The sequence below is a fragment of the Myotis lucifugus genome, unplaced genomic scaffold (assembly GCF_000147115.1).
Source record: "Myotis lucifugus unplaced genomic scaffold, Myoluc2.0 scaffold_134, whole genome shotgun sequence".
Lineage (NCBI taxonomy): Eukaryota > Metazoa > Chordata > Mammalia > Chiroptera > Vespertilionidae > Myotis > Myotis lucifugus.
The window spans coordinates 392861-406973 of NW_005871182.1; the positions used below are offsets into that span (position 1 = coordinate 392861).

Here is a 14113-nt window from a genome sequence, read left to right on the forward strand (position 1 = left end):
AACTCCTGAGGGGTGTCTTGAAGGAGCAGATGGGACTTGAGAAGGGACAGGGCATTCTGGGCAAGGGATACCACACACAAAGCCACGGAGGTTTGAGGGAGCTGAGAAGCAGTCTGATATGGCCGGACCTGGGGTACACGGGAGCCTGGGAGGATGAGAGAGGTGGTGGGTGATGAAAGATGAGGACTGAAAAGTGAGGGAAGTCCGGGCTTCCAAAGTCATGTTACAGAGCTGGGCATTCGTCCGAACATGTCCTCTGTGCACGAGGATATTGAGGGCATAACTTAAAAGATCTTGTTTGGTTCTTAACTTTCATGCTGTTTCTGGACCACATTGTTATCACTCCACAGATCTTAGCTCTGTCTCTTGAAGACTGTGTAGCTTTTGAAAGTTGTCACTGAGACGAGACGCAAATGGCACTGGACATAGGAAGGCTGTCCACGTTGGAATGCATGGGGTGATGGGGCAGGAGAGGGAGGTGAGCGTGGCTGGGGTGGGGTGGGTAGGGCAGCTCATCTACTCACTGCAGAGCTGGTCCTCGTCTTCTCCCTGGGCGCAGTCCCAGTGGAAGTCGCAGGCCTGGCCGAGCTGGAGGACTGTCCCGTTCCAGCAAGTGAAGGAACTCTGCAAGGCCATCTTGGAGCCCGGGGATGTCCCTGGAGAGCACACAGAGACACAGGCCTGGTCAGTGTGGGTGGCTTGGCTGCTCAGATCCCAGTGGCCTGAGACACCGGCGCCTCAATCTGGCCACAACCAGGGGCAGCACCAGGAGGCTGAGAGGAAGTCAAAGCCCTAACAGCCCACAACCCCCTGGGGATCTCATTTCCTAGTGATGGGGATTAGAGTGGCCGAGGTTTGTCTACGTCCCCTCAACAGTCTGGGGTCCTCAAACCCATGGCTTTAGTGTGCCAGGTGGACGGCCTGCAGGTGGGGCCTCAGCTGCATACAGATAGCTCTACCTTTAAGGTCGTATTTGGGGTATCAAGGGGACTACCTGGTCCAGTGTATGTCCCCCATGTTCTTGACCCTGGATGCCACCACTGGAGTGATTTTAGAATCATGCAGTACTCTTGGCTGTGGAACACGAGGAGACCACTGTGAGGACCAGCCCTGGACCGGCCTCTCCATGACCGGCTGTGTGATGCTGACCTTGTCATTCTCTGGCCCCCTGTCTCTCCATTTACAAAAGGAGGGGTTTGGACCATATTTCTAAGGTCTGTTCCAGTTCTGAAATTCTAGTTAAATCCTATTATCCAGTGGAGGATGGGAGAGGACGCAGTTTATAATGAAATTGTTAGCAGTTATTTGTTTCTGTATCAAGAACAAAGTGTTAGGATAATTAATTAACCTGTGACGCACAGAGCCAGGCTCCAGGGAAGAGAAGGCTGGACTGGCTGAGCATGCCCTACGAAATGGGCACTTTGCCTGGGACCATCTAGCAAGGGCTGGTGCTTCTGATGGCACCTCCTATTGCCCAGCTCTTGGGATGCAGGAGCCTCTGGCCCACGTGGAGATGAGCAGGAAGGGCCCACCCCACGCCTGGCTGCCCTACACTCCATCCTCTTTTCTAGCTCCATCCCTGTGGCAGCCGGTGCCTCAGCAGTCTCCATCCCATCCACCTCAGTGCTTGGCTGGGTGGTGGAGAGAATGACCCAGGATCCCCACTTGGGGGGTGGTCCTACAGCTTCTCTGAGCATCATCTCAGGTGGTCTCCTCCAACCCTGGCTATGAAATTAGACTGGTCTTTATTAGATTTTATTTTAAGAAAATCTCCCAGCTGATTGTGATGTGGGACTCTCCAGTTAGATGACTTTTAATACCTAACATTCCATGATTTTCTGGTTCAGTGGACAGTTCCCGGTAGCATGGGCACTATCACCAAGTCCAGCCTGTTGACTTCTGGGATGCCTTTGTGTGCCTCAGCACATCGGCTTTTCAGGGAAGCTAGGCAGTCTTAACAGTGCCCGTATCCTTAGTGGGAAACTGAGTCAGAGAGCTGCAGTAACTTGCCTAAGGTTGTGAAGCTGGTCCATGGGATTCAGGCCCCATGTGTCAGACAGCAAAGCTGTTCTCTCCATCTCATGGGAGGGGAGCACTGGAGGTGGCCTTGGGCCCTCTTTCCCAACCTAGTCTAGCTGAGGCTCAGCTTGTAAGCTGATGGCAGGTGGCCACTTGGCCCTGTCAGATGGGTCTCCAGCCTGGCTGGGCATTCTTGGTAACTCCCGGATGTGGGAAACCAGGCCCTGCTTCCCTCAGGGAATCACATCCAAGTTTCTTGTTTTTGTTTTTTAAATTGATTTCAGAGAGGAAGGGAAAAGGAGATAGAGATGGAAACATCAATGATGAGAGAGAGTCATCAGTCGGCTGCCTACTGCACACCCCCTACTGGGAATCGAGCCTGCAACCCAGGCATGTGCCCGGACTGGACTGAACCAAGATCTCCTGGTTCATGGATCGACGCTTAACCATTGGGCTGGGTACATCCAAGTTTTTAAACCTGCTTTTCAAGGTCCTTTGTGATCTGGGCCCAAATTCCTTTCCTGTCTCATCTGTCTGTCTCTCCCCATGAACCCTGTACTCCGGACTCAGCACCGATTCCATGCACCCTGGCTCTAGGACCAGCTCTAGTGTCTGCTCCCATCTTCTCAGCAGGTTGTCTGAACCTCTGTGTCCTCCCCCTCTCCACCCCCAGCCCTAGCCACTGCCTGGCCCCTAAGAGGGCTCACAGACAGCCTGCACATTAGGTTACCTATCTGTGAATGGCTGCATAATGGACCCACCCAGAGACCCACATCCTAATCCCCAAAACCGGCAAATATGTTACTTTATGTGGTAAAGGGACTTTACTAATGTGGTTAAGCGAAGGACCTTTACATAGAGGAGATTCTTCTGGATTACTGAGGTGTAATTACAAGGTCCTTACGGAGAGCAGCAAGAAAGACAGCTAATAAGTAGGAGATGCCATGAGGGCAGCAGGAGTTTGGAGTCAGGAGCCAGGAGATGCAGGCAGCCCCCAGAAGCCGGAAAAGGCAAGGGCGGATTCTCCGTGGACCCTCCAGCGGGAGCCTGCTCTGCTCTCACGACTTAGCCAGAGAGAATGACTTCAGACTCTGCCCGCAGGAACTCTAAGGGAATAAATGTGTGTTGTTTGAAGCCACCAAGCTTGCGGTAGTTTGTTACAGCAGCCACAGGAAACGAATGCACCATGTAACCCAGACTCCAGCTGCAATGGAGGACAGTCCTCGGAGACCCCGAGCTCTGAAGCCCAGCACAGCCTTAGATAACTTCTCAGTTCCTTAACTGCTCTGTGACTAGATCGCTGTGGTTCCCTGGACTGGTCACCTCTGCCCCCTTCTTCCTCACACAGAAGGAAAAATGGCACCCCTATCTGTCCCTGTGCCTCAAGATAGCCTAAGTCTATGGTTTCTCCAAATTCCTTCAAATTCTAAGAGCAGGGACATGCACAACCTGTCAGTCATGTCCCCTTGGAGGCTGGGAGGTAAAATGTGTCTAGGGGCTGGGGTTCCCCTGCAGAGGTGGGGCTTTGCTGGGAGGGGCTGTGGCCTTTGTCGCAGATCACAGCAAGGACACCTGGCATCATATATAATGTCCCTGCTACCTGCCCAGCACAGCGCCAGCACTTCACCTGCCTGCTCACTGAACTTCACAATCTCCAGGACAGGGCCACTCTGTTCTTTCCACTTCACAGAGGGAAGTTGCCAACTGAGGGCCAGGGGCAGTGGCGGGCAGGTGGCCTCAAGCTGGGGGCCGCTGTGAGGGCCGCACTGGTGTGTCCACCCCAGCTGATGGGCCCTGCCTGCCCAGTGACACTGCCTGTCCTCTATGCCCTTGCTTCAGGGTAAAGGCATTTAGGATAATAAGAACCCTTCTTCACATTTGCTTGGTGATTTTTAGTTTTCAAAGTATTTTTTTCTAGTGTCTTACGTTGGATCATTATATACAGCGAGGACCTTCTTACCCTTGTTCCCAGCCCTAATGAAGAAAATATAAGCAAAATAAAAGCCCCTCTGAAATCTTCCTCAACCTAGGGAACACGTGTAAGCTTGTTGTGTTTCATTCACACCTTATGATTAGGCCTGTTTCTCATTATGCGTTTTCACACACCAATGACTTGTCATTCCCTCATTCTAAAAACATATGCCTATTGTCTAAAGTGTGAAGCCAGGGTAAAAATAAACAAAAGCAGTGCCCAGAATCTCACCACCCAGAGGCCATCATTTCTAACATCTCAGAAGTGTTTTGGCCTATTCGTTAAAAGTGTATACAGTTGTGCCATATGTATATATGCCTTAAAATAATTAAATAAGGCCGCAAGCTTTACCAAAGATTTAAAAATTCTGCAGAAGAATACCTTTTAATGGCTACAATACTTTGGGATACGGACCATCATTTATTTCAACAGTATTCAATGTTTGGATTGTTAGACTGTTTATCATAACTCTTTGAAGACTCTCTTTGACCATAAACCTTTGCTTGCATCTCAGATTATTTTCATAGGATAGATTCCCAGAAGTGGAATTACTGAATTAAAGGGTGTAAACATTTTCAAGGCCCTTCATATATACTGCCAAACTATTTTCTAGAAGTTAATCCAATTTACACTCTCCCAGCTGCGTTCACACATGCCTGCCCGTCTCACTACATCCTGGCCAACCCTGAATAGATCAAGATTTTTATTTTTAACTAAAGGAATTCCCCTGCTGTTTTATTTGGTATTTCTTTGGTAGTTAGTGAGGCTGAATATTTTTTTCACATGTTGCTAGCTTTATTTTACTTTTACGTTGCCCACTTCCATCTGCTGATTTATTTATTAGGTCCTCCATGTTTTCATATAGAATTGTATGAGATTATGAATAAGGATGTGAAATTATTTATTATATGCTTGACAATTTCTCCCAGGATTTTGTATGTTTTTGTTCTGTTTATAATGTATCATGATATACAGCAGTTTTAAGTTGTACCTAATTCAAACCTATCCATATTCTCCTGGGTGATTTCTTCTTTTTTCTTTTCTGCTTAGTTTGTTCCATGTGGGACTGGTTATGTGTGGGTCACCCTTCCCAGTCTCTGGGTTGCCCTCTCATTTAGGAACATCTTCACCAGCATCTCATCTTTCAGTAATAGGGACCCAGACCTCATCTACGACACTTTTGTAGATTCTCCCATCCTCCCCTCCATGAACCCTCCTTTCACTTGGACTTCTACCACTTATCACTTCTTGCATTTAACATGGCGGGCATTCTGCCTCATGTTATAAGCAGTTGTTTGTATGCTGTCTTCCTCACCAAACTGTAAGTGATTGGGAAGGAGATATTGAGTCTTATCCTGATGAGTCTAAAACAGTACTTTGTATAGCGATCTCTCCACCCCAATACTTGGGAACTGAACTGAACCTATGCATTATATGTGGAAAGTTTTATACCTGTTTTATGGTTAAGAATACAAAGGCTTAGCGTGGTTACACGGTTTGCTGAGGGATTGGTGAAAATCCCCATTTTTGACAGATTGTTCTCTATCCTTTGTATTGTGTCTGTCTGTGGGGTCCCCCCCTCCCACACCCAGGTGATAGGTGTCCTCAGGAGCAATGATTGTGAGTACAGAAGGGCAGGAAGTTGGCATCCCTGCCCTTCACCCCAAACCTTGACAAAGGAGAGATCTGGTGGTGGAGGATAGTGCTGCTCTCACTCTCTGGATGCCCCAGAGTTAATCCCCAAACCTCTCTTTTCTCAGTTAAAGCACAGCCACAGCCCAGAGAAGCCGTCCCCTTCAGGCCTGCTTCTACCAATGCCTCTCCATCTCCTTCCCCTGGCTGGAGACGTCTCGGCTCCCTGGCATCGCAGCCGCCATACCACAGAGAATTTTATGCTTGTGAGGGATTCAATTAGATGTATGCCTGGTACTCTGATCTCTACTGCTAGCCAAACTCAAAACTAATGAGGCACAACAAAAAACAACTGCTCTGTCTTCTCAAGTTCTTTTTTTATGGGGCCCATAAATTTCAAGGAAGGAAGTACCCTTGGTGAACGATTTTAATCAAGGGCCTGAGTTTCTTAAATGGCATCTTCTCTGTGGTGGTGAAGTGACTCCTCTGGCTTATGGAGGATGGTAACCTGAGGCCCTGGGTGGTCATAGCCAGCCTTGGGCAGTGGATCTTCTTGCTGGCACTACCTGATGCTTTCCACCTATGGGCGCCAGTGGATCCTGGTAACCATTCGATCACCAAGTGCCCTAATCACAGAATGCTTAGGGAGATCTGAGATCAAGCTGCTCCGGGGTAAGTTGGTACTTGGGGATCTTTTGTTAGTAAGGATCGTCTAGGTGGGAATTTATTTATCTTTGAAATAGCAGTTCTTCCCAGAATAATGATGTAAGTCACTGGGGGCCGTAAATTCTCATCATTCCTTACCTCTGTAGAGCATTTTAATAGCTTACGATGTGCTCTCATAATCCTTCCTTGTTTGAACCTCATAAAAAACTGGCAGGACAGTTATTATTCCCATTTGATTAATCAGAAGATTGGGGATTCAAGAAGCTAAACAACATACAGAGAAATACTTTTTAAACTATAAGGCACTACGACATGCCTGTGGTCTCGCAGCAAGCAAACCTCAGGGGAAGGCCCAGAGCCTGGTCAGATGATCCCAGGTGGAGTTCCTCTCCCAGACTCGGATTAGATCACCTTTGGGACCCGCACCCTGACTGCCCATGGGAGTCACTAGGAAGTTAGAATTTCTGTTGATCTTCAGGCCCCACTGGACCAATGAAATCAGTAGAAGGAGAGGCCCTTGGCATGGGTGGCTTTAAAAGCTACCTGAGTGATTCCCAGGGGCATTGGGTTGAAAACCTCTTCCTCAGAGGCTGGAAGATCTGCCCTAGAGCACCTAGGAGTCTTGGGTATATCCTTTACCTCCATGCGTCTTCACTGCCCTTGATACCTTGAGGGTGGGACCTCAGGTCCAACCTTTAAGACCACCATCCATTTGCAACATCTTGATTCTGGAGTTCTGGGCAATGGTTGTTGGTGGCTATATGTTTATAAGGTTGATTTGATATAATTAGTGCCATCTTTATTAATGCTGGCCCTTTAATGACTCTCCCCTGAAGCCTTCTTCCCTCCCATGCTTTACTAAGCCGCTCACCCAGCAAGTTTCCCTTGGATGCCTCATGTTAGCTTTTCCTGTCTCAGTCATCTGTTATTTGCATCCTGGAACCTGTCACCTGAGACAGCATGCCACATTTGTTTGCCTATTTATCTAGTCTCCAGTGCAGGAGAAATTAGTTCATATTTGCATCTGAGGCGAGTGTGGCCCAGGTCAGGTCACATGAATCACTGTTCCATACCATGAGTGACCTACTGGGTTCTCTGGCTGAGAATGATTCCTTTTCCCTCATTGTGCATTCAAAGCAGAAACCCAACACACTCCCCTCCTTCCATCATGTCTTGGAGATTTGGTGCTAAAAAATCTACGTAACTCTTCTTACTCAAATTTCTTTTTTAAATGAATGTCAAATTTTAGGTCACTTAATTAATTTTTAATTAAGGTGATTTATGTGGCATTAAAAAAGGCACATTTGTATCAGCTTTTGGGCTGTCTCCCACCTGCTTGCCGATGCCTAACCAATGACACTCACTGAGGGGGAAAATTGAATGCTGCTTCGGCGAGAAGGGGTCTTACTCTTAAATGAAAGACAAGGGGATGTGGTGTGTGGGAGGAGTCTGCCTACTAGAGAATGGGGAGGTCAGGAGTGGGGCTGGGCCAGGTTCCCACCGTAGAAACTTACTGTTTTCCAGGATGAGGAGAATCAAGTACTTCAGGGTAAACAAGCCCAGAGACATGAAAATGGATGGTGACGTGATCAGGTTGCAGTCAAATAGCAGGCACAGGCTAACAGCTGTTACTACTGTGCTGACGTTAATGGAAGGCCTGCGAACTGTGTAAATTAAGCCTGGCAGAGACCAATCCTGCTGAGGGCTCTGGGACTCATAAATTGGAGTGTGGACAGCCTCATTAAAGAACTGGCATCCTGGGTTCCTACTCAAATATAAATCGGTGAGGAGAAGGCCTAGCTGTGGAGGGCTGATGGTAGGCTGGGTAGGAAAGCACTGTGTTGGGAACCAAGAGAGCTGGTTGGAGGCCTAGTTCTGTGACAAGGCTCTGGGCTACAAGCCAGTCACTCCTATTCTGGGCCTCAGTTTCCTTGTTTGTGGACCCTCAAAAGCCAGCCGTTCACATTCACCATGGGCTTAGTCTTTTGCCTTGGTGGGGTGTCCAAAGACCCTCTGCAACTAAGTCACACAGGACCTTGTTCATCATATTTTCTGGCCCCCTGTAGACCTACAGAGTCAGAATAGCTGGGGCGGAACTCTGGAACCAGCATGCCCCACAGCGCCCTGGCTGACAATAGGGTGCACCAAAGCCTGAGAACCTCTAGTATAGAGAAGTAAGTGGGTCTTCAATTCTTTCTTCTCTTAGAAGAATCCCAAGCCTTCTGGCCCCACGCCCCCCCCCCCCCCCCCGCCCTCCACCCGCCCCTCACCGGGACAGTTCCCTCCTGGGGCCATGGTTATCAGAGTTCCTTTCACACCTAGATTCCTGTTTCTGTTATTCTTCCAGCGGTGCACGCTATCACTTTGCTCAGTTTGCAGTGATGAGCCCCCCCAGGTGTAGTGAAAACAATACTTGGTTCCAGTCCCCTCTTCTACCAGCTAGCAGTTCATGGGATCTTCTCTTCTGTAAAACAGGGATGCTATCTAATTTTTAGGATTCTGGTGAGGATCAAATGAAACTGTATACATAAACAATATGTGAGATGCTTATGAGCTAATTTCATAGAGTATCCCAAGGGGTTTGGGAGAATTGACCATGGAGGGTTGGTGAAAGGGATCAATAAAGGGGCTAAACAGTCCAGATCTTGGGGACAGACAGCACCTTTGGGAATCCCTCGCATCCCATAATATAGGTGAGCACCTACTGGGCTAGACCCTATCAGCAAAACAATGATAGAAACAAACCCAACAACAATTTGCTACACAACACTAGCTATGAAAAATAATAGTGGCAATGATGTGTTTTCAAGATTATTTGTCTCTGGAGTCGCCTGACCACCAGTTAGCTCTCTGAGCCCAGCTCCTCTTAGGTCCCAGTCCTGCCATAAACCTTTTCCGGTTTCCATGGCTTTCTATCCAAATGGAGCTTGGTGCCCTGGCACGGCCTGCTTTCCCATCTTTGCTGTGCTACTTTGCATCTTTAGCTAAACTCTGTGACTTGCTTTTCTTGAACATGCGGCCATCGCCACAGCCTTTGTGTAACCCAGTTACTTTGTCTAAAATCATCTTCTCCATCTGCACAATTCCTCCTAACTCAGGTGCTTGCTCCCCAATGGCTTGTTCTCCGTCCTCTAAGAAAGGCATGTGACTGGCTCCCTGGGGTGCTCTGGTAATCACTGCACGCCTCTAACTGAGCTCTCACCTCACCCTATTGCATGATATGTCTGCATTGCTAGCTTCTCCCACGAAATTCTAAATTCTTTGAGGCAGGTGGTCCATCTTACTTAGTTTCTCTCCTGGAGAGTGTCTGGCGCATGGCGGGCACTAATGAATGCATGGCGAGGGAGTGCAAAATGGATCACCAAGTTCACGTAGAAGAATGGGGTGAGGTGGAATTTCCTGGCATTTTGGAAGTTGCTAATTCCTCTAGCTTATACCACAGAAATTCCACCCACCTTCCGCTCCCCTCCATCCCACCGAATCTTTGAATATTGAACAAGAGAGAGTCAGCTCTGCAAAAAGGCTGCGGAGAAGTGGGGGCAACACCAGATCTAGAAACACAGCAAAGACTAGTGTAGCTCAAGAGGGTCACAGAGGGTCATGAGGGCTGGGAAAGGTGGTTAAAGCTGGGGGGCGGGGGACAGAGGCCCAATTAGGAAGGACCTCGCAGGCCACAGGAAGGGTTGTGGATTTTGCTTAAGGAGTTTAGACAAGAGACTGAAACAATCTGATTAGTTTTTTAAAAGATCATTCTGAGCAATTTAGGGAGAATGCACTGGAGAGGGCAAGGGAAGTGGAAAAACCAGTTTGTAGGCTGTAACCAAGCAAGCAAGGGAGGAAGCAGCTTGCACGAGGCTGTGTGGTGGTGGAGATGGAAAGGAGTGAGTGATGTGAGTTACACGTGGGGGGTGACTGACAGGAGGGCTGAGGGCCTGGAGGTGAGGAGGAGAGAGGGTGACATCAGGATGGCGCTGGGCGTAACCGGGGCTGCCAGCTGGCGTGACAGAGCCAGCGAGCATTTGTTTCAAAATCCAGATTCCTTGACAAAGTCAGTCTCCATATAAATTCACGAAGAACCACTAAGATTCCCTCAGGCCATTAGCAGGAAAGCAGAATGTGTTTCATTTTTTGCTGCTGAGCTCTCTGAAGAAAGTAAAAATTTTCTTATTCCCTTGTACCCTCAACAGCCCCTTTATTTTGTTGCACGGTCCTTTTCCCAAGGTTTCCCTATTCAACATTTATCTTCATTGCTTTGCTGAAAAGACATAGCAATCATTTTATTTTTAATATTATAAATAACCTCTGTGTACGCTTTGCCATTAGTCTCCCTGAAAAGTGGTGACATTTAACTATTCTGCACCGCAGCTCCCCATAAAATATGTTGTTTTCTCCTCTTGTTTTTTCAGTGAACAATGAACAATTCCAATCATACCTTGGAGATTTAATACTAATCACAAACAAATTATAGCTACAACTGAGACCGCGGGAGGGGCTGTGCCGATCACGCATGGGGGAAGGCTGCTGGGAACAGAGAGCAGAGGTGAGCAGGGGGCATTCAGACCGAAGGAGCAGAGCAGGAGTGCTATCGCGGGAGTGGCCTCTTAAGGCACCTCCACTGAAGGGAGCCGGGTGGGGGGGGGGTGGGGGGGCGGGGAGTGGGTGGGGGGGTGGGGGGAGAGAAGGGGGTTTGGCCCCTTGAAGACAGATGGGAGGTCATTCTGCCTCCACCTGGTCTGTGGTAGCCATGCTGGGAGGTTTGGCTGAAGAGACAAGCTGGCCATTGGGTGCTGACGCAGGTATCCATCTGCGATAAGCATGTGCACCCTCACCATTTATTGAGTGCTTATAATCTTCTCGGTACTGTCCATGCATTACTTTATTTACACCTTATAGCAACTATATGAAGTAGTTGTCACTATCTCCATTTTATTGAGAAGAAACTAGGACCCAAGGGTTCATAAAGACATCCCCAAAGTCCTCGAGGCAGAATTTGATGTCTACCTGACCCCGGAGCCCATGCTCTTAATCAGTATGCTAGACCCACCAGGAAGGATATCCATTCCAGGAGCCCCAGGAATAAATGAGAGGGAGGATTGTGAACTGCAAGCCAGTGGAGCCCCAGAGAGACAATGTGCAACAGGCTGGAGACAGAGGTGGGGGGAGGAAGCTGGCAGTGCCAGGGGTCATGGCAGTGGGGAGTGAGGCTGGCTGGGGCTCCGCACCGGGCTATTGTCCCTCTGAGGTCTGATAAAAATGTTTTCAGGGGATGCTGAACCAGGTGGGTGCTAAGACAGAGTCAAGACACAGGGGAACAAGATGGGAGCTGAATATCAGAATTCATAATTTGCTTCTTGGGCCAGGCAAAAAGCCCATCTCTTCTGTTGTGGGTCAAAAGAGATAGTTATGGAAAAGTACTTTGAGTACCAGCAAATGATTAAGATTTTATTTTTATTATGAAGCACCTGACATTCATATAGAATCTCATTAGAGCTATAAAAGGCTCACACCCTCACCTCCTTGTCTTTGCTGAAGGTCACCTCCTCAGGGCAGCTTTTCCTGTAGATCTTATCTAAAACCTCGCCCCTGCTCCACCCCAAAACACAGGCACTTCCTATTTCTCTTCCTATTTCTGTATTGTTTCTCCTTGCTACTTATTCTGGGCATTATACGTTTTCCTTAGTAGTTTTGTGCTAGTCTTTCTCCCCCACGAGCAGTGTTTTCACTGCCGAATCTCCCTCCAGTGCCTACTACAGTGCCTGGCATATAGTTGAGAGACTAGGTGAATGTATCTCTTTCATAAATTATTTTGGGCAATGGATTCAGAAGCATGATTTATGTTTTTTTTAAAAAATATATTTTATTGATTTTTTACAGAGAGGAAGGGAGAGAGATAGAGAGCCAGAAACATCGATGAGAGAGAAACATCGATCAGCTGCCTCCTGCATACCTCCTACTGGGGATGTGCCCGCAACCCAGGTACATGCCCTTGACCGGAATCGAACCTGGGACCTTTCAGTCCGCAGGCCGACGCTCTATCCACTGAGCCAAACCGGTTTCGGCCATGATTTATGTTTTATTCGCAATTTAGAATTGGTGTTTCAGAGAAAAGGCATTTCACGGAAGAGGACTTCCATGTAGCCCCAGTCCCCATGGCCACATGTGTGCAAAGCTGGGATCTGTTCAGACAAAAAGCAAGTCATGGGAGCGGCTCATCGCAGTGATTATGGCCTTCCCTGTTTCTAAAGACCTTGCTCGGTGCTGCCAATTCCGTTTGGGAGGACGGCTGTACACTCATACGCACAACTGAACACTAACTGGGGCGGGGGGTGGGGGGGTGGGTAATGAAGCTGCAGGCATGGGCTGCTGGGAGCCCTCCCCTTCTCTCTCCCCCACACACAGAGGACAGAGTGATGGCCAACTCCCAATAAGAAATGAGAGGCTGTGAAACTGTCAGAAAATACTGTACATTTTAGGCTCAAAACCAAGAGGGAGGCTGAGGCCAGGCCCCATGCTATCGATATTCAGTGGGCGGGCCACTTGCAGCAGAGTCAGAAGGAAGCAGGGTTTCCCTGGAGGAAATGTAAAGAGCTCCCGTGTTATTCAGTTTGATAGACAAGGAGATGTGGAAAGAAGGCTGAGGCTCCTATGGAGGATCAAGGTCACTTGCTTTGGCTAGGAGTCAAGAATGTATTTATATTTTTTAGTTTCCAGTTCTTTTCTAAGGTTCTCATGTCAGGATCTGACCTTCTCAGAACCAAAACATTGGGAGAAACCTAGGAAAAGGGAAGCTAGATGACAGGCAGGAGGAAGGATGAAAAATAATGAGAAATAACATTCAATGAGTACCTACTATGTACCAGCCATTTTTTTTGTGTGTGTATTATCTTTTACTTGATTCTCTGAATGGACATAACTTAAATATGCAAGAAGATAAGTGATTTGGAATGGCTACTACAAGAAATGGAAAATAGCAAGTGTTGGTGGGATATGGCGAACAAACTGGAACCTTTATGCACTGTTGGCAGGAATGTACTAGTAAAAGGCTGCAGCCACTATGAAAAACACGATGGTGGTTGCTCAAAACATAAATAATAGAATTACCATATGATTAGCAATTCAATATATATATCTGAAAGCAGGGTTTTGAGGAGATATTTGTATACCCATGTTCTTAGCAGCATTATTCACAACAGCCAAAAGATGAAAGGAACCCTAGTGTCCATCAACAGATGGATAGATAAACACAGTGTGGTATATGTGCACAACAGTATATTATTCAACCTTAAAGAGGAAGGAAATTCTGACACATGCTACAAAATGGATGAACCCTGAGGACATTATGCCAGTGAAATAAACCAGTCACAAAAAGACAAATACTGCCTGATTCTCCTTAGATGAGGGACCGGGAGTAGTCAAATTCATAGAGACAGATAGTGGAATGTTCGTTTCAGCCAGGGACGAATGGGAGGGGAGCATGGGGAACTATTTAATTTAATTAATTTAATACAGAGTTTCAATTTTGCAATATGAAAACGTTTTGGAAATAAATATTTTTAACACAACTGAACTGTACTTTTAAAAGTGGTGAATTTTATGTTATATGTATTTTCCCACAATTAAACAAGAAGATGACTGGCCTTGTAAATAAGCCCTAATTAAGACGGCAGGGCAAGTAAACACAGCATGGCCTACTGAGATGTCTGTCCTGGAGGCCCTCAGGTTCTTCTTCTCTTACTTTTAAAAAAAAATATTTTTGCTGATTTCAGATAGGAAGGGAGAGGGAGAGAGAGATAGAAACATCAAGATGAGAGAGAATCATTGGTC

General features: G+C 47.4%; 1 protein-coding gene across 1 annotated transcript in view; it reads right to left on the minus strand.

Moving 5' to 3' along the window:
• Positions 1-14113, minus strand: part of LOC106698078 (ALK tyrosine kinase receptor-like) — a 292777-nt gene that overhangs the window by 10958 nt on the left and 267706 nt on the right. The window contains exon 5 of the mRNA XM_014460552.1: positions 525-656. Within this exon, the coding sequence (XP_014316038.1) occupies positions 525-656 (132 nt within the window). The remainder of the gene's footprint in view (positions 1-524; positions 657-14113) is intronic.